The sequence below is a fragment of the Parasteatoda tepidariorum genome, chromosome 2, assembly GCF_982258835.1.
Source record: "Parasteatoda tepidariorum strain Cologne lab strain chromosome 2, Ptep-v5.0, whole genome shotgun sequence".
Lineage (NCBI taxonomy): Eukaryota > Metazoa > Arthropoda > Arachnida > Araneae > Theridiidae > Parasteatoda > Parasteatoda tepidariorum.
This window is the reverse complement of record NC_141756.1, coordinates 43672605-43691511: the sequence shown is the minus strand read 5'-3', so window position 1 is coordinate 43691511 and position 18907 is coordinate 43672605. Positions and strand designations below refer to the sequence as shown.

The following is an 18907-nucleotide window of genomic DNA, read 5'->3' as shown; positions in this document are numbered from 1 at the left end:
TTTTCCCCCGTAGCATACGGATAACCACTGGCAACTTTGATGCCGAATATTAAACAGAATTTTTTTAAAGTATAGTTTCATCGGACACATTTAGGTTTTCATGAGAATGCACTCGGCAATTGTTTAATTTTATAAACAGCATGAGTAAAAAGAAGCAAATATTAACAACGCGATTGTAAAAACAATTCAATTATAGATTCTAAACAACTTATTGTGAAAAATAATAAATTAAATGCAAGATACACAATTTATGATAGAACAGAGTAAGTCTTTGTAGGGACTACTTTTAAACATTGCAGAAAGTAATTCATTGATAGGTTTCTGACATAAACGATTGATAAAAACTGTACTTTTCATACAATAAACAGTGCATGGGCGATTTAAAAAGAAAGATAACATTTTTCGCTTTAAAATTTATCAACAATAATATTCGATTTCGTAATGCATAGTTCTTTATTTGATTATTTTCCATGAAATATTTTCTAGGAATATTTAAATATATTTTCCTTGTTTTCTGGAAGACTCTACAAATATGTAACTAATATAATGAAATTCTAAATAAATAGTAAAAAATTCAAATTTATTCCGTTTCTTTAAATTCTATTCCTTCAACATTTTATCTTTTGTTTATAATAATGCTCTTTCAAAAGAATAAAAATATAGATAAATGGAACTTATTTAAGCAAAATTTAAATAATTCAATTATAAATCTAGAATAAAATTAAGCAAATTAAGAATGCAAACAGAGTTTATGAGTAAATTTGTGTTATTTTAAAATTGTTTGTTAATTCTGCAGTATTATGTAAAATAATTTTTTGCATCACTATATCTCCTGTTTCAAATAATTTAAATTATGAAATACAAAATTTTAAATTTTCGTTATTTCTGTAAATAAAATGCAGTTAATTTCTCCCAATCTGGAAATAATACATTTCATTTTTTGAGAATTGATTTTAATTTAAGCAAAAGGGCATGTGAATGTTACTTATCTGTAACTTAAAATAAAGTTAAAAATTCGAACACAAATGAATTAATATTTTCTACTTTATTTATAAAAAAGCAGTATGATGATCTGAATTTAAATTCCAGATTAGAATATATTTGAAAAAGGGAAGAAAACCTCAAACTTTCGTTCGAAAAAAAACATGACGAAAACGGAAGAAAAATAGTTGCCACAACATTTGCGACAAGTAAAGATTTTGTGGCAACATTCTTTACTTCCACTTCCATTTACATTCTTGTTCCAAAACTTTGAAAATAAATGCATCTAGGGAGTCTTTCTGGAACGCTGCCCGAACAGCTTCTTTCTTTTTTAACAAGGCGGTTGTTATTTCCCTAACCTTTGCAGGAGGCATTTTTATTTAACTGTAACTGTAACGTACTTTTAAACACAATCAACGAAATCGAAACGGGGCACGGAATTTTTGGCTTCATTAGGTATGTCAGAAAAATCTGAACTAATAAGACATAGCACGATTCCAGCAGTATTTTTTGATTTAAAAGCAAGTAATACCGGGATTAAGTCTGTGTTTGTTTCCCTTTCGAAAAAGAATAAGTGAATCATTTGGTGAATTTTAAGTGATTCCTCTGTGACTGAAATTGTAAGCCAAAAGATCTGTTAAGTTTTAAGCGGTTTAAATACACGACGTAAAATTCGAAGCTGAATTTGCATAATATTTGAAAGTTTTAGCAAAATTTTCTATAATTGAATGCTTAATATATTTTACCCTTAACTCAGCAATTTTTAAAAGTAAATAATAATTATTATTTTCATATGCAGTATTGGCCCAAGGAATAGTTACTTGCGCAATATTATAAATTCACTGATCTCCTGACGGGAATGTAAACATAATAGAATCTTTGTTATACTGAAAACAAAATCTTAAAAAATCTTTTAAAAACTGAATTACAAGAACTGAAATGACTGAATTGCTTCAAATTGCGTATCGTTAAGAAAAACAATTATATCTCTTATCGAAATGGTAGTATTTGCTTAACTAACAAATGACAAAGCTATGCGCAGGGAAACAGCATATCCTTCAACTTTGAAACCAGCATGGACTGGTGATCAATTCTTTTCCCTTACTGAAGCAATCACCTTTGCAGATGTGCAAAGAAATTTAAAATATTAAATTATAGAAGACAGCTGAGAAAAACTACTTCAGACTTAGCTTTACAGATATGCAAAAGAGCTCCGAAACTAGGTAATAATTTGGGTTCTTACAAAATATTATGGTTTACGTGCGAAAGAAATATTTGAAGATATATTGATGACAATGATTTCTTGCTAAAGCAAGTAATACAATATATTTCAAAATATTGCTTGACAAACAAATCACCATCTTTAAAATAAAATTATTATTTGCGTGAAATAAACTCAAACTGATTATTAAATTAATTAAAGTGATTAATCAAAGGTAATTAATAAATTTGGAGTGAAACTGTTTTAATATTTTCAATAAATACTGAAACAAATTAGACTACGTTTGTTGTAACTGTATACTAAAAATATAAATATAATATTTAAATAAATTAAAAATAAATTTTTTAACTGATTTCATAGAATTAAAATTGAGGACAACGAAGTATTGTTTGTGGCCCCTGTCCATAAATATCATATCTTATTAGGAATGTTTAAATTTAATATTCTTATAACGATTAAAATATAAATTGATGAAATCTCGTTCTTCGTACGGAGTGAGAAAAAGCAATCAATAAATAAGTACTGAACACTACAAAATTGTATGCAAAACTTTAAGTCAAATACCAATATAATTCATATATACATATATATATATATATATATATATATATATATATATATATATATATATATATATATATATATATATATATATATATATATATATATATATATATATATATATATATATATATATATATATATATATATATATATATATATATATATATATATATATATATATATATATATATATATATATATATATATATATATATATATATATATATATATATATATATATATATATATATATATATATATTATTTCCTTTCTCAAGAAATTATCATTTTTCTTATTTTTACCGAAAAATTCAAATAAAATATTTTCATATTCATACATTATGTCATGCAACATTTTATTTGAATTAAATTTAATTTAAATATTCTTAGTATACAAAAAACTTAGGCAATGATAATCATACAGTTTACTGAAACAAAATAAATTTTTTTTATAAAAAAAAAAGAAAAACATTTACTTCTTTCATTGGAAAGCTTAAAGTAATGAATATAAGCATGCGAAATAATAAAAATATAAAATCAGAGTATAATTTCTTTTAATTATCAGCTTCCAAACAGATTGTTCTTACACAATACCAGTTATGTTAGTGATTTTTTTAAATAGGTTACTGTCAATATTTTAATTACAGAATCCTTTATTATTATTTCACGTCTATAAAAAAAACTATTTTTATGTTTTATGTTTTCATCCTAAAAGTCCCTAAAAAAATTATTTCTCAAAACCAAGACCGTGAATTCATAAATCGAAACAAAAAAAAATAATGGCTACTTATAAGTTCACGAACAAAAAGTAATTTAAGTTGGCATTGAAGTTTTTCCTAAAGAAAAAGAAGGATATTCAATACCATGAAATTTAAAACGCCATCTCCTTTACACTTTTTTTTTATTCACTTACTTTTTTACAAGCGACATAACATTATAAAAAATAAATCGAAAAAAAACCTGTTAATGTATAGAAGAAAATGTGTTGATGACAATAACTGGAAAAAAGTTCAAGTCGTTTACGGTATTGCTGATAACAAACTGCGCCCTCTATCGTTTGTTTTTACAATTGTTCAATCCCCATTCATCCACGAAATTACCCGGGCAGAGACAGTCACAAATGAAGTACATCATAACTTTTCAAAACGACACTACAACAAAAGACCTTTTCGAAATTCGTAAACATTGATTTTAGATTAACGCGGTAGAAATTCATATGTTTTAAATGGAAGGGACAAAAGTGAAAACATATAAATAAAATATACAAAAATGGTTTCCTAGTAGGTGACAGATGTTTACCAATTTTTTTCTAGCAAAAAAATTAAAGAAATAAATGAAACATTATCATTTATTAACAAAAGTGCACAGACAGAAAAATACTAAGCAATGATAAAAAATATAATAATAGATTAATCGATGAAGTTATTTTAGAGTAAAAATATAGATAATAAAAAAAATACTTTGTTTTGATACTCCTATTTAATTGTAGTTTGTTTTATTCTATTGAAATTTCCATTACAAGTGAAATATTTTATAACAGTCGAGAATATTTAGTATTTCGTTAAGTTTTGAATTTGTTTCTTAAATTAATGTTCATATTAAACTAATGTAGCATAATAAATGCATTGTAGTAAAGTTGTACTAAATTTTTTGACAGGAAAATAAGTGCAATTTGAAGAACCCCAGCAATCAATATATAATAACTGCATACGTTAAATTGAAGCATTATATTTCAATAAATTGAATAGATTTTATTACAATGATTCGAAATTTTTGTTATTATAATAATGTAAAAAAATATAAGATAAAAAAAAATATTATAGAATTTTTCATGTCTAGAACTGTATAGGATTTCTATTAAACTAATAATAAACATGTATATTTTGAGAAATTCTCTAAATTTAAAATAGCGTAATTTAGAAAACATGCTGGATGACAGAAAAGCAGTTTTGCATCAAAAATATAGGATAGCTTTTATGTGACTAGATCTGAGCAGAAATTTCTTCATAAGTAGATAGTATTAAAAAACTCAAGATGGGTAATCAATTATGCAATTTGTTAAAAAAAATACAAAGTTGGGTCAATATCTCATGAGGAGATATTTCATTCATCAAAACATGCACCCATATTTTCACTTAACACTTGCCATGAAAGCAGCAAGTTCTTCAAGTTCGTGAGATAGAACCCATACGGACATTAGTCAATGAATTCTTGGAGTGCCAGTTTCATATCATTTTCAGAAAAAAATTTACTTCCCTATTCAAAAAAATGTCTACATTTAGATAGAAGTGGCATTAATGTGAGGCTTAGGTTTAGTAGTCTTTGGAGAATGACGAAGATCCAATTCCATTAGTTTTGCCATACACTGTTAGAAATTTCTCGTAAGAAATGATTAAGTGACAATTTAATTAATTGTTATTTTACCATATTCGAACAAAACAGTGAAATAACCATAAATAAAATGGTATTCAAACTGTAAAACCGTTATTAGCTCTGAGAATTTAATTACACCAACTATACCCACCTAATGAAGCAACTTTGTTTTTGGCAGCTGGGTGCATATTATATTCGAGAGGGCTTATTTGTCACTCTCCTGACCGACAGAACGGGGTTTCGAGTGAGGTGAAAGGCTAGCCTTGTTACCACATTATTTCCTTCATTTCCTTCACGTGAAATTTTCAGAGTCCTGCACTCCCCAAAGCCCGTTTCCTAACAAAACGCCTAGCTCCAACGTTAAGTAAAATTTATTTTTCATGGTTTTAAAACCTAGCTAGTTGTGAATGGTTAAAAAACTGTATAGTTTTGTATTCATGATTTTATAACCCATCTAGCTGTAAACGGTTTCAAATCGTAGGGGTAGAAATTGTTTTTCACCGTAAGCCTTACTGTTAATTGGATGGACAAACTGCTGCCAATTATTTTACCGTATTTTCAGAATAAAAATTCTAACAGTGTAGTGATTTTTTCATTGTGCGGGTTGACAATGGTATGAAATAAGACAAGAAACGATAAGTTGTTAGGCTATTTTTTATTACGTTTTTGCCTAAGCTCCTCGGGTAAGTTGCAGCATACTTCTATGACGACCGATGAGTCAAGTTTTATAAAATCCTAATGGATCTCATTCACGCTAGAGCACCAATCAATAATCATAGATTTTTAATAAATGTGTTTTGGTGGTGCTATTAGTGTTACAAATGATCTACAATGATGTAGTTCTGCGTGAGAATTCATACTTCATAGCAGTTCGAATTTTCAAACATTCCTTTTTATTAAAATTAATTTTAAAAAAAATATTCAAAACTTTTTAGAACTTTAGATGAAGCTCTAAATTATTGAACCACAAAGCAGGTTACATTTTACATTTATATTTGCTCAACTTTTATTTTATTTTACGACAAAAATTATAAATTAGTTTTTAGCAAATTAAAATCTAAGGTAAGTTTATAAATTCAATATAACCTTTTAGCTCGAATGAAAAGAATCGAAATTCCCCTTATTAATTTTCCCCCACCACTTTTATTCAAATTATAAATTACGATTAATATGTATCTGATACTAAAAGCATCGTTTTCATAAACTGATGTTTAGTATTAATATCAGTTTGTTACTGATACCAAAGGAATTGTTATGTAGTAAGTTAGTCACCAGTTTGAAGGAAAAACTTTAAGACACGTAAAAGCCATACAATATTGAAGTCAATTCATGAAACAAAGCTTTTACTAAGCATTTTCAAAACAAAAACTCTTGGTTAAATTCTAAAACATTTTTTCCTCACAAATTTTAAAATTTTTTGTTAGGCCAATAGATATGGCGGTGGACGAATTCCTGTTTGCCACCCACGATTAACAGAAAAACGCAACAGGTATACATTGAACTAAGAAATTGAAAGGTCAGAGTTAAAAACAATCTGGAGGTTGATAAAGAAATAAAATATAAAACTGTGAAGGAAAATTGTGACATCAGTCAATGTCATTGATCGTCACTCACTTAATAATTCACTAAAGTAAATCCGTCTTTAATATATGTCAAAATAGCTTTTGGTGTTTAACAATGCACTTTTTACACAATATTTAAGGGGAAAAATTATTAACTGTAAAACGATGTTGAAACTTTGATTTCAAATTCTACTAAACAAGCAACAGTATACTAATATTTTAAGAACCTTCGCTATTTAATTAAAACTAGCTGGTGTTAAAATGAAACGTAAAATTTAAATAGAAATATATATATATATATATAATAACAGAGCAACTGCCCCGTTAAATTTTATAGTGTTTTTAATTTACATAGTAGAAAACGTAAGCCGATAGATTTTAACAGGCTTTATTTACTGGGGTATGGCGTAAAAAGAAGTCTCACTCACTCTCCCTGCTGGAGGGGGTTGGACTAATATCAAGACAGTAGCGGCGAAGGTTAGATTGGCAGCATCGTATAGCAATAGACACGCAAAAACAATTGCTCCTGCATTATATACTAATGGACAAAAAGGTGAAAAGGCTCAAATCGTACATACCTTGTAACTCTACGCATCATCGATAATCATTTAATACTTCCTAATATGGAAGTGAAAGAGGGACAAGATTCTTAAAATAACTCCTCCTTTGAAATATAAATCTAATAATAATTCAATGGTATGTTTTCATCCTTGAAGTCCCAAAATAGAATTTCTACACCTATTCTTTTCCAAAGACATTTTATGAAAACGAAAGAGTTTTATTTATGTTATTAATACAAAAGTATTTATAATTTTTGTATTACATATACATATATATAATATTAACCACATTCATTAAATTTTCTTTAATTCAGTTCATTAAAAAAGTAATTTGATCTAAAATAATTTTATCAATATTTATATGTTCTATATACTCTGAAGAAAACATTTAAAGGGAGGAATGGGAATTTTTTTTTAAAAAAAAGTATAACGAAATAAGCATCGAAATAAGTATTCACAAATAAAGCCTCAAATGATAACTAAACTTATCGCGGACACCTCTGCCTCAAAGTGGCTTGGGGTGTCGTTAGGCAGTGGCGCTGTAATCGCATTTGTGTAAAGGTACCTCGATTGCTTGCTGAAGTTGTTAAGCTCAATACTTGTTGTTGTTTTTTTTTAATTTATTTGTTCATCCATAGGTAGTATGGCCATTCGTCATCGTCTAGGCAATGCCACTAGATTGCGGATAGTTAAAAGAAACAAGATGAGCCAAATACAGGCTACTTCTTGTAGTGACCACGGAATTCGTGAAATTTTGTGTCCACTTTGTGGAAAAAGTTCACATATATAGGCATAATGGTCAGCAGATTTGGTTAAGGCCGAAAAAGGGCAACAACACCCGCCCAAGACTGTTATTTGAGACTTCAAACTTATGGGGTTGATTCACGATAGCTGTCTCACAGCCAGTATAATTCAAAGGGAACATCCATTTTACGGATAACAGTCCCCCAGAGACTTATTGCAGACTTCCTGTATACCAGGTGTCCTGTATAACACCTGTCTTGGAAAGAGGATAGTTGGGAGGTTTCAGTGATGAGTCACGATTCTGTCTGAACAGCGACATTGTCCTCTAACATTGCCAAAAAGGATAACTATTGTCAATGTGGTGTGATGGTCCAAGCAGACCTCATGATAGACGGGCATACCAACTTTTACGTGTGTGATAGGGGATGCAATGGCGGTTGTATAGAGGCTGGTCGGTGGTACAAGGATGGGATCATCAATGAGCGCAAAGGTGCCTTTTTGCAAGAGTGGTTGGTTACCACATTAACCTGGTAAACAGTCTGAAACGCCCATGTGAGAGTTTTGTAACTGTTGTTGGTCCTCATACACCCTATGTGATATATTTTTCTTTGATCTTCAATATGGGTTTTATTTGCTTTGTTAGTTTTTTTTTCTTTGCTAAAAAAACATTTGTACCGTTAGTTGCTTTCACTAGTATAATATAGTATGCATTACAACTACATTTTCACATGTATTAAATGAAAAGTAATAAAGTATAAAGTATTTTTAAACTAAATACCAGTACTAAAAGTATACACATGTCATAAACGCACGTTAAATTCTATTTTTTATTTCTAGTCTAATACTTTATTTAGCACTTCCCATTATGCACGTACATTTTTAAATACGAATTAAAATGAAACTTTCTGTATTTTATGTGTCGTTAGCAGTACAAAATTATTTAACAACACCCTTTTGTGTTCGAAAAATTGTCTCCATTTGTTCCTTTTTGATCCTGTGGCAGACCTGTCTTTATTTATATATTTTTTTTCAATCGGAAATTATTTTCACCACACACAGTCAATTTTCTCTATTCAAACAGAATATTGCATGGTTCTTTCAATATTACTGCGTTTATCATTTATTTCACACGCAATTTTTCATTCTGCAAAAAAAGTATCTATTTGTTCAAAAACCATTAGAAAGCATTTTCGTATTTAGAGTCTGGGAAATGTGTTTACCATTAATTATATATGAAAAATCTTTTGCGTTGAAAGTCTAAACAAAGGCAAATGCAAAATGGAAATATTTTAAATAACATCATAAAATCAATAGATTGCATTTTCGCCAAAGATAATGCATTTTATGCATTGAAAGCCCTTCACCCTCCTGACAGATTCATCGCCAAGCAGCTAAAAAAGCGCATTATTTTCCCTTCGCATGTTTTTGAATCCTAATTCAATTTTAAAAATATATTGGCAGAATAAATTTATAATGATCCAAATGCATTTCAATAAGAAAAGTATTTTTCTTTCATTTAGTAGGAGGTTTTTTCCGCTAAAGCATTAGATTAAACCTGCTTGAAAATCTGCTGAAAACAGAATTCTAATAATGCTCTTTGGATAAAAGAAGAAAGAGTATTTTCGAGTACTCTTTGCATAAATATTTCGTAATCTAATTAAAATCGGAGGCTTTGTGCGAAAAATTCTCAGAGAAATTCTTTTTCTAAGACCCTGAAATAGAGTCAGTTCGAGCAAACTTTTTTTTTAAATTGAAAAATCGTGTTTTTAATTCCTTACTTTTAACACCATAGATTGTATAAAAATGCAAATTGTTTTGTTTTGAAATCTCTTTTCTGTTCGGTGTAATCTTTATATATCATTCACTGATAGTAATAATTTTTGAATTAAGCATAGGATTTATGAGTTACTTAAAATGTACTTTTAAACTATTTGTAACTTTAACTTTAATATACTATTTTAGAATAAATTGCATTAAAATTTTCAATTACCATTTAAGAATTTTTGCGAGTGTTGTAATAAATAATATAATCAAGGTAAAATATCCTTATTTTTAAATAGCATTTAAGTGGGCTATATAAATAAAAATTATGATTATAATGACTATGAAAAATAATGATATTAAAATTTTAGAATTTTAATATTCTCATCAATTGGTACTAACTTTATTTATATTAAAAGTAATTTTTTTTAATTTTTTTTTTAAATTGCATATAAGTTTAATAATTAACAATTTAATCTTATAAATAACAAACTTTTTAACGATAGTTATATTTATTTACCTGGTTATTTTTAAAACTAATTCTTTCAACTAAAATGGAATTGTTTTGAAAATCCTTTCCTCAATTATTTATAAAAAACGCCAACTACTACATCGATTGATTTATGTTTCCAAAGTAAACTACATTGAATTTATTTGTTTTTTGCAATGTTAATTTAATTAAACCAATACATTAAATTATGAATTCTTTTTGTAATTTTGAATGCACCCAAGTGCAATTTTATAACTCTTGATAATGAACAAAGACAAAAATATCTAAATGATAATAAGCTTCCATTTTGCATAATTTTATGAAATTTAATTAAATAATTCATAATTTTAACAACTTTTTCAGAATGCCCATTCCTTAAAACGTGCTTATATTTCATCTTAATTTAGCTAAAAAAATATTTATAATCAAATTAAAGTATTCGAATTATTTATTAGATTATTTATTTCTTAGATTTCGAATTTATTTGATCTATAATTATTTTATTTCTAATTACTAACGTATCTCTTCCTATAATAAAAGCTTATGATACTTCATTTTAAGCACAAAAACATAGTTATGATTTTCTACTTCGAGTTTCAGCACTTTATTTTATTCAAATAAAAAAATAAGAAGAAATAAACAATTTAAGAATTGTACATTATTATGATAATAATAATTATTTAGCTAAAAAAAATATTTATAATTAAATTAAAGTATTCGAATGATCTATTAGATTAATTATTTCTTAGATTTCGAATCCATTTAATTTATAATTATTTTATTTTTAATTACTAACGTAATCTCTTCCCATAATAAATGGTTATGATACTTCATTTTAAGCACAAAACCATAGTTATGTTTTTCGACTTTAAGTTTTGGCACTTTATTTTATTCAAATAAAAAAAAATAAGAAGAAATAAACGAGTTGCGAATTGTACATTATTATGATAATAATAATACAAAGAAACTTTAAAAATCCTAGGAATTTGAGGAAAAAAAAACAACCTCTATTTATTTTCAAACTAAAACAGAGCTGTCCGATACCCAAAGAGACATTGAATTCTCTCTTGCAAAATCCCATTCCATTGTCGAGAGATATCTTAAACAAGGAGGGATCCGAGAATAAATTCAGACTTGATACAATAATCCCGGATACACGGTGGCAATGAAGAAGTAATACCCACTTCTATTGGACTTTAACTTTAAAAATCCCTAAAGAGTACTATTCAATCCCATTTTAGAATGAAAAAAAAATGCTGAGAATTATTTCTTTGCTGAAGTAATGATCCATTTGATGATCGTTGGTCTCTAATCCTCTTTTATAGGTTTTTTTTCTAAAATGATGAATTTTATTGTTTCCAAACATAACAGAAAATAATGATTACTTTTTCAAGAAACAAATAATATATAATGCCTTCTTTTATGAAATTTCCGAAGTGCTTATTTGTTTTATTTTTAGTTTTAGTTCTACAGCCTAACAATACTTTAAATAGTTTTAAATATTAACAATACAATTCCTAATGAGCAATTATAGTCAGCACTTGAAATAGAAGGAAACTTTTAAAATGCTAAAAAATGTGCAATAATGTTTAGAAATGTGAATTAATCCCTTCAAAACTAATCATTTTATTCCATATTTATGTTGCCTACAGTAATACTTAATAATTATAAGAAAATTATAATAGTACAGCCAAAAGTAATTTACATTTTTGTTAAATGAATTAAGCAAATGGTTAAGTAAATTAAAATATTAATTAAGTAAACAAAAAAATAAATAAAAAATTAAAACAAAATAAATGAAATAAATCAAAATATTAAATTACTAATGAGTAAAGAATTTTGCACAGAAATATAACAAAATGGAAAATATATAAAAGTAGAAACATTAAATTGAAAAAGACTATAAACATCCCATATGATTTGTGTCCCATATTTCAAATTATCTTTCAACTAAGAAAGTATCTTTTCCCATTGACTATAGACGTCTCTTCTCAGAAGAATGCAAATTACCTTCGGGTGACTTTAACCAGTGGTATGAGTGACAGACCCTCATGCTACTCATATTTTAAGATATCGTGAAAACATCTTGTCGGCTAAACTAATTTGTTCTTTCAATCTTAATTTATTTTGTTTAAACAATATGTGGTTTTAACTGGCAGGTGTCGGGTGCAAATTCATTTGGTTAAACCTACAAGTTCAAAACAAGGAACAACAATGCCCGCTGTTCATCCTCAGTTGGTTTTTGTTACAAGCTATTAAGACATTAAACAGACAACAGTCGTTACAGTACAAAAGCTTTGTACACTCTCACTGCCTATTTTTTGTATCAATATAGAATTAGAATATAAAAAAGGTTGTGGGAAAATTTAAAATTAATAATCATTTCGAAGCAAAATTTCCAAGAAGAGGGAAATAAAAGAAGATAATTGGAATATTTTGCAAATCAATTTTGAACCACATGTGAACAGAAAATTTATCTTTAGATTCTTACCAATCCGCAGAGAAATCAGAGAGTTTCGCTACAACTGTCTTCAATGTACTTGAAAGCAGAGTCGGGACTGATATCATTGACTCTTGAAACGCCTCCTTCAAGAAATATTTCATCTTAGAAAAGTTCTGCAAAGCATGTTTCGCAGAAATATGGACAGCTAACGTTATCTGTTAACTTGGATCTGAATAAATAATTAAATATCACAGAAAAGCTGAAATGGAACCGAGAAAGGGAAAAAAACGGGTTCCATAGGTAAATAGGCCTGAAAAATGCATTCCCGTGGAAATTACAGGGTTCCGCAAACTATACTTCAAACAACTTCTACCGTTCTCAATGAAAATGGCTGGATACGAAACGAGAGAGTTAACAGAAAATACTGAATCGTTTTTCAGAATTCTTAAAACCAGCTAATTTGTCCCTTTTTGGAAGCAAATAATTTGAATCTGTTAGATTCAAAATCCATGAGTTAATTGCGCTCACTTATCTTTCTCCTTTTTCTCTCATCTTTATGTTCTCCTTTTTAAATTATGTCAGTTTTATATGTCAATACTGATATATTTTGAAAAAGTATCATACAAATCACATTATATAGAATCACGATTTTACATGTATTTACATTTTCAAGGAGGCAATTAATAATCTTTATTTATTTATTTTTTATTGATTTTACTTTTAAATTAATTATTCTATCATAAAATTGGTCGGATCTTAGGATTTGTATCGCATCAGTTTTCCTTTTTTGTCTCAGCTGTATTGATTTTGAGACAAATGGATGGAAGAAAGAATTCGACAATTGATATATTGAATTATTTCACAGTATATATATATAAAGAATATATATAGTGTAGAGTTTCTTTCAACCCAATAGAAATTCAATACAGGTGGAAAAATACTTTATTTTAAGGAAGATATATTGATCAAATACTTATTATTATTCATTTTTGCTTTATTTACTTTAAATAAGCTTTGAAACATTTTATAATTTTACCTTCATTTACACAGTTTGCCAAAAATATACATAGTTTTTATTTTTATTCAAGTACTATAGTTGGAAGTATTTAAGTTACTCTTTATTGGAATTCGAAATATTCTGTTCTGTGCAAAAACCTGGTAAATAATGTTAGCATTATAATTCTTAATTTTCCCTATGATTAAGAATTTTATTGAAAGTTAGATTTGATCAAAAGTAAGCAAGAACAGATCCTGCTCGATTAAACATTTGTCACCCTTTCCATACTTTGTAGACAAAAAAGTGTCCAAAAAATGGAAACAGTCGAATAACTAAAAGATGCGCAGGAGATCAAACATCAGAGGTTAAAAAATTTTTCGTTTATGGCGTCATTTAAGTTAGCGCTATTAATAAAAAATTGAAATGGAAGGTAAAACTTTTTTCAAATAGATCTACTTTAAGAGATACAAGTCTGTTAAGAAACTGCACGCTTTGGTATTTTGAAAAATCTAATTATTGCCCAGAAACTCCACCCATGCCCAGCCCTCTTACCTGGGACGTCACCAAAGAAATTGATTCACTAGTTAATTATTTGAAAATCTAAAGTATGTCAATTTTTTATACATATAATGTAAATAAACTTTAAGTCAATTTAATTGTGTGATTGTAGCGTCATTGGTGAATGAAAATGCAAAGAACGCGAAATTAAATGGGTTCCATAATGTGGAGAAAACACATTTGCAATATATGGAGTTTTCTATTTTAAATTTTAAATTTTAATCTTCTTATTACAGAAGACTTAAGAGTAATCAAGTTTGGTATCATTAAATGTATTATTTGAAATTATTTCCTTTGTGTATTTTTATATTTTTGATTCCAAGCAAATTTCTTCAAACATACGCATATCCATATTATGAGCATCCTGTATGAATCTGAATAAGATTATTTCAAGGAAACGGATTCATATTTCGAACTGAATGCTTCTAGCAATAATAAATATTTACTATGATTTTGTTTTAAAGCATTGTTATTAATTTCAATTGTTCTGTGCGGCAAAACACATGGAAGGGACTTAAAGTTAATTTGAGTCTTATCGAAGTACAAATTTTCAGCACGCATTAGACGCGCCGTAACTAATTTTTTGTCAATAATGTAAGCAAAAGTTAAATTACAACAAAAGATATTGCTGTATTTAAACTAATTGCAATAATTAACAAACGCATACTGCTTGACAATTGCTAAAGAACAGTAACAATTTTCGGAATAATTAATAATATGCATTTGTTGGCGAAATGAAACAAATTACAAATTTAGTGGAGACATAGTGCATTTATTATAATGCAAAAAAATACAAATATTGTCACATTAAAAAATATGAAAACTATATATAAGAAATATGCTTCTTAGATAATTTCCAAACAGTCACGAAAAATTGATCTTTTTGCCAGAATGAAAAAGGTAGGAGTATCTCAGTAAGATGATTTCCTCCGGCACTAATGCATTTTTTATAGCTGTTATTTATTCTGTCCATTAAACGATCAGGGTGTCCTGTTGCGGCATTGTCCCACTCTTCTCTCAAGGTGGTTATCAGTTCCAGGAGGACGTGCTAATTGTGAAACACAGCGGCCAAGGGAATCGTATGCAAGTTTAGGATTAAGGATTGGGAAGTACTCAAGCCATTACATGTGGATAATACCTTCACTTTATAGTGTGCCCAATACCTCAGCACTCTTGTGTGGCATTCTAGTTTATAAACATGAATTATGAACCTACCACACCCCTAAATAGACGAACATGATCATGAATAATCTCACTGCTGTACCACTAAGAAGTAGTGGTACCTCTTTCAAAGATGTGAAGCGATATTTTCCAATTGTGCATAATGCCTGTCCACACAAACATGCCTAGGCCACACTGATCACTTTCATTAACATCATGAACGTGATCAGTGTCATCATGAACTCTCCAAATTAACTGGTAACCAGAATAACTTGTTACAGGGAAATGGAATTCGTCGTAGAACATCACTTTGAACCACTGTGGGTGACTCCAACTAATACATTCCTTACACCAGCGTAATCTTTCCCGACGATGACGTAGTTGAAGCGAGATGTATCGAACAGGCTTATTTCTACACAAACCAACTTGGTTTAATCTCCTTGAGTTTGTTCTGGCAGAAGCCTGTGCACCGGTAGTGATTGCAAGGCCTGAAGCTACCACATTAGGAATGACATTTCTGTTCCTTTTTGCAACTAGGGATACATATCAATCCTCTTGAGGTGTGAAATTCCTATTACGACCACCAACATGATTTCTACAATGCATTTCCAGCATCTGTGGTCTTTTTCAATAACGAGGTGACACTTGTTGACTCCCTCATTACTGTGGCCTCCGTAGTGACACTTAAATCTGCTTCCAGTCGTACAACTGCTCGTCCATGATCGTAAGCACTCAAATGTGATATCATACTGATAATTTAAACTTAACTATTGTAACACCACTTTGAAGTCCATAAAAATAAGTTCAAAAACCTAAGGTGCTATATTTTTTTTAAACATCTACATTGACTAATATAGGGCACTGCCTTTATATCTATGAACACCTAACAGCATGAGTTTTCGAATGAATGAAGAGCTTATATACACAACCATTTATGTAGATATTGCTTCCTGCTCTACCGTGCTTTCTGCACTAGATTTTACATTTATTGGTAAGCAGTCGGGAATGGAACTTTGCATAAATTAGTTGTTCCTTAGCAATTTTCAATCAGTGCATGTAATTTATAAATGCAATTTTGTAGGTTGTTATTCAAGGGAAGTTAAAAATGGGATACCAAAAGATATATAGCGTGGCTCGTTCTTTCTTCGTGCATACTGTACGTTTTTTCTCTAACTTTTTCAGTAACGTAGGTTGATATGAAGCTCTTAAACACACAAATTTAAGCCTTTAAATTTTTAAATGCGGAACGTTTAAATTTTTAAAAGAACATTATCAGCCATATTATATTTTGTTTTTGTATTTGTAGGATTGGGTTATAAGGAACCATTGCTTTCCCGATTAAAATTCATATTCCTTGCTTAATTGATAGAATGATTTTTTTTAATATTTTTTTTCTAAAAACGAAATGAATGCATTCCTTCATTACCTTGGTTTCCAAAAGGAATGTATGCAATGATTTTCAAAAACAATGCATATCTTCTTTACTTTAGATTATCCATTTCTTTCCCTTTTCATGAAGAATTTGTAATGGTTTATGAAGATTACGAATCCATTTAATTATACATTAAAATTATTCAGATTGTGAATATTTTAAATACAGTTCCAATTGAGTAAAAAGTACTTAATAAATATTATCATAAGTACATATGTAGATGATTTCTCATAAATTTGTTTAGGTTTTTTTAAAAAGTTTTTTTAAAAGAACAGACAGTTTATGACAATGGAAGAAATGTCAATTAACTTTTCATATTAATGGTACAAATAAATCTCAGCCGCAAACTCAAAGATTTAAGCGTTCTACCAGTGTAATTACTTTCTAAGATAAACAAGGGATAATTATTCCAAACGATTCATCCATTCCTTTGAGAATTCTAAATTGCGCAAATGAAACAATGAATCCCTTATCTACAATTGAAGCCATTTTCGAAGTGAGTGAATTTTCTTTCATCGATTTTTCTAATTATTATCTCAAGTGGAAAATAATTAATTGCATGGCGTTTTTGTCAGACAAGTCATTCCGCCAATTAAATTTTCTAATCGATTAATTTATCCGCCAATTAAAGAGGAAGCTTTTCGTCAAACACTGTCTATGCGGGGACCAGGATTCACACAGTGGCTAATTACTTTTCTTCCTATTTGATAATTCATATTATTAACCTCACCCCACTAGATCATCATGGCCCTCTGCTATTGTTCAACTTTCAATAAAGGATTATTGCAACTCCACTAAAGTTTCGAAGTCCATATTAAATTATGGCTAAATTTTATACGGTGATAATAATGAAACTGATTTATGGTGAAACTTTCTAATTAATTTGAAGGTTATTTAATCTTTAAGCTTTTATATGAATTTTGTTTGAAAACTATTAATGTAGTTTTTTCTGTCAATATTATAATGATTTGTTTCTATAAATCCCCCTGGTTTCACTCTTAGAATGTATAGATATTTTTTTTAAAAATTTAAGCGGAATAATATTTCTGTTCAAACACTTTGCATCAGAAATACTTTCTGTTCTTATTGATTAATGTATCCACCTATTAAAGAAGAAGCCTTTCATCAAACACTGCCTATTCGGGAATCAGGATTCCCACTGTGGCTTATCATTTTTCTTCCTTTTTGATAATTCATCTTTCAACCTTACCCACTACCATCATGGACCTCTGCAATAGGTCAACTTTTAATAACGGATAATTACAACTTCACAAAAGATTCAAAGTCCAGATTAAATTATGGCTGTAAGTAATACGGTGATAATAAGGAAACTTATTCTTGGAGAAAATTTCTAATTAATTCATCATAATTAATAAGTTTAATCAATGTTCAAACTTATTTAAATTTTATTGGAAAAGTATGGTTGTATTTTTTTCTGTCAATGTTACGGTGAATTTTGTTTTATAAATCTCACCTGGTTTCAGGTTTAGAATAATTTTTTTCAATTTAAAAAAATAATAAGACTTTAGAATAATTTAACACTCGATACATCCCACTATTGACCTTTTAAGAAAAAAAATGTTGAAATAAGTAGACACAGCTGTCATCATGCATTTATCAAAATTTATAAACACATACCTAGATATTTTATCAGAAAATCGTAAAAGCTTTACTCGAATTACTTGTATTATTAACAATATAACACGAATAATGATACGATATTTTACGATGTACACAATTTTTGCGGTCTATATCTTATTATAACTAATTATTTTAAAATTGTAAATTAATGAGTAATAAAAATGAAATTCATTTTCTTAAGTTTATTGATTTAATTTTTCCTTTTCTAGGTTTTTTACCTGCTTTTGATGGAGCGGCCAGGGGAAATTATGGCATAATGGATCAAGTAGCTGCACTTCATTGGATTCAAGAGAACATTGCTGAATTTGGGGGTGATCCAAATAATGTGACTTTATTTGGTCATGGACATGGAGCAGCTTGCATAAATTTTCTTATGATCTCCCCCATGGCAAGAGGTCAGTCAAACCTTATGAGCTTTT

At 28.5% G+C, this 18907-nt stretch overlaps 1 protein-coding gene across 3 annotated transcripts in view; it reads left to right on the top strand.

Moving 5' to 3' along the window:
• The window catches only part of LOC107438593 (neuroligin-4, X-linked-like), a 194023-nt gene that overhangs the window by 135085 nt on the left and 40031 nt on the right, over window positions 1-18907 (top strand). For all 3 annotated transcript variants that reach the window (XM_071177467.2, XM_071177468.2, XM_043053860.3), the window contains exon 3: window positions 18698-18883. In XM_071177467.2, coding sequence (XP_071033568.1) covers window positions 18698-18883 — 186 coding nt within the window. The remainder of the gene's footprint in view (window positions 1-18697; window positions 18884-18907) is intronic.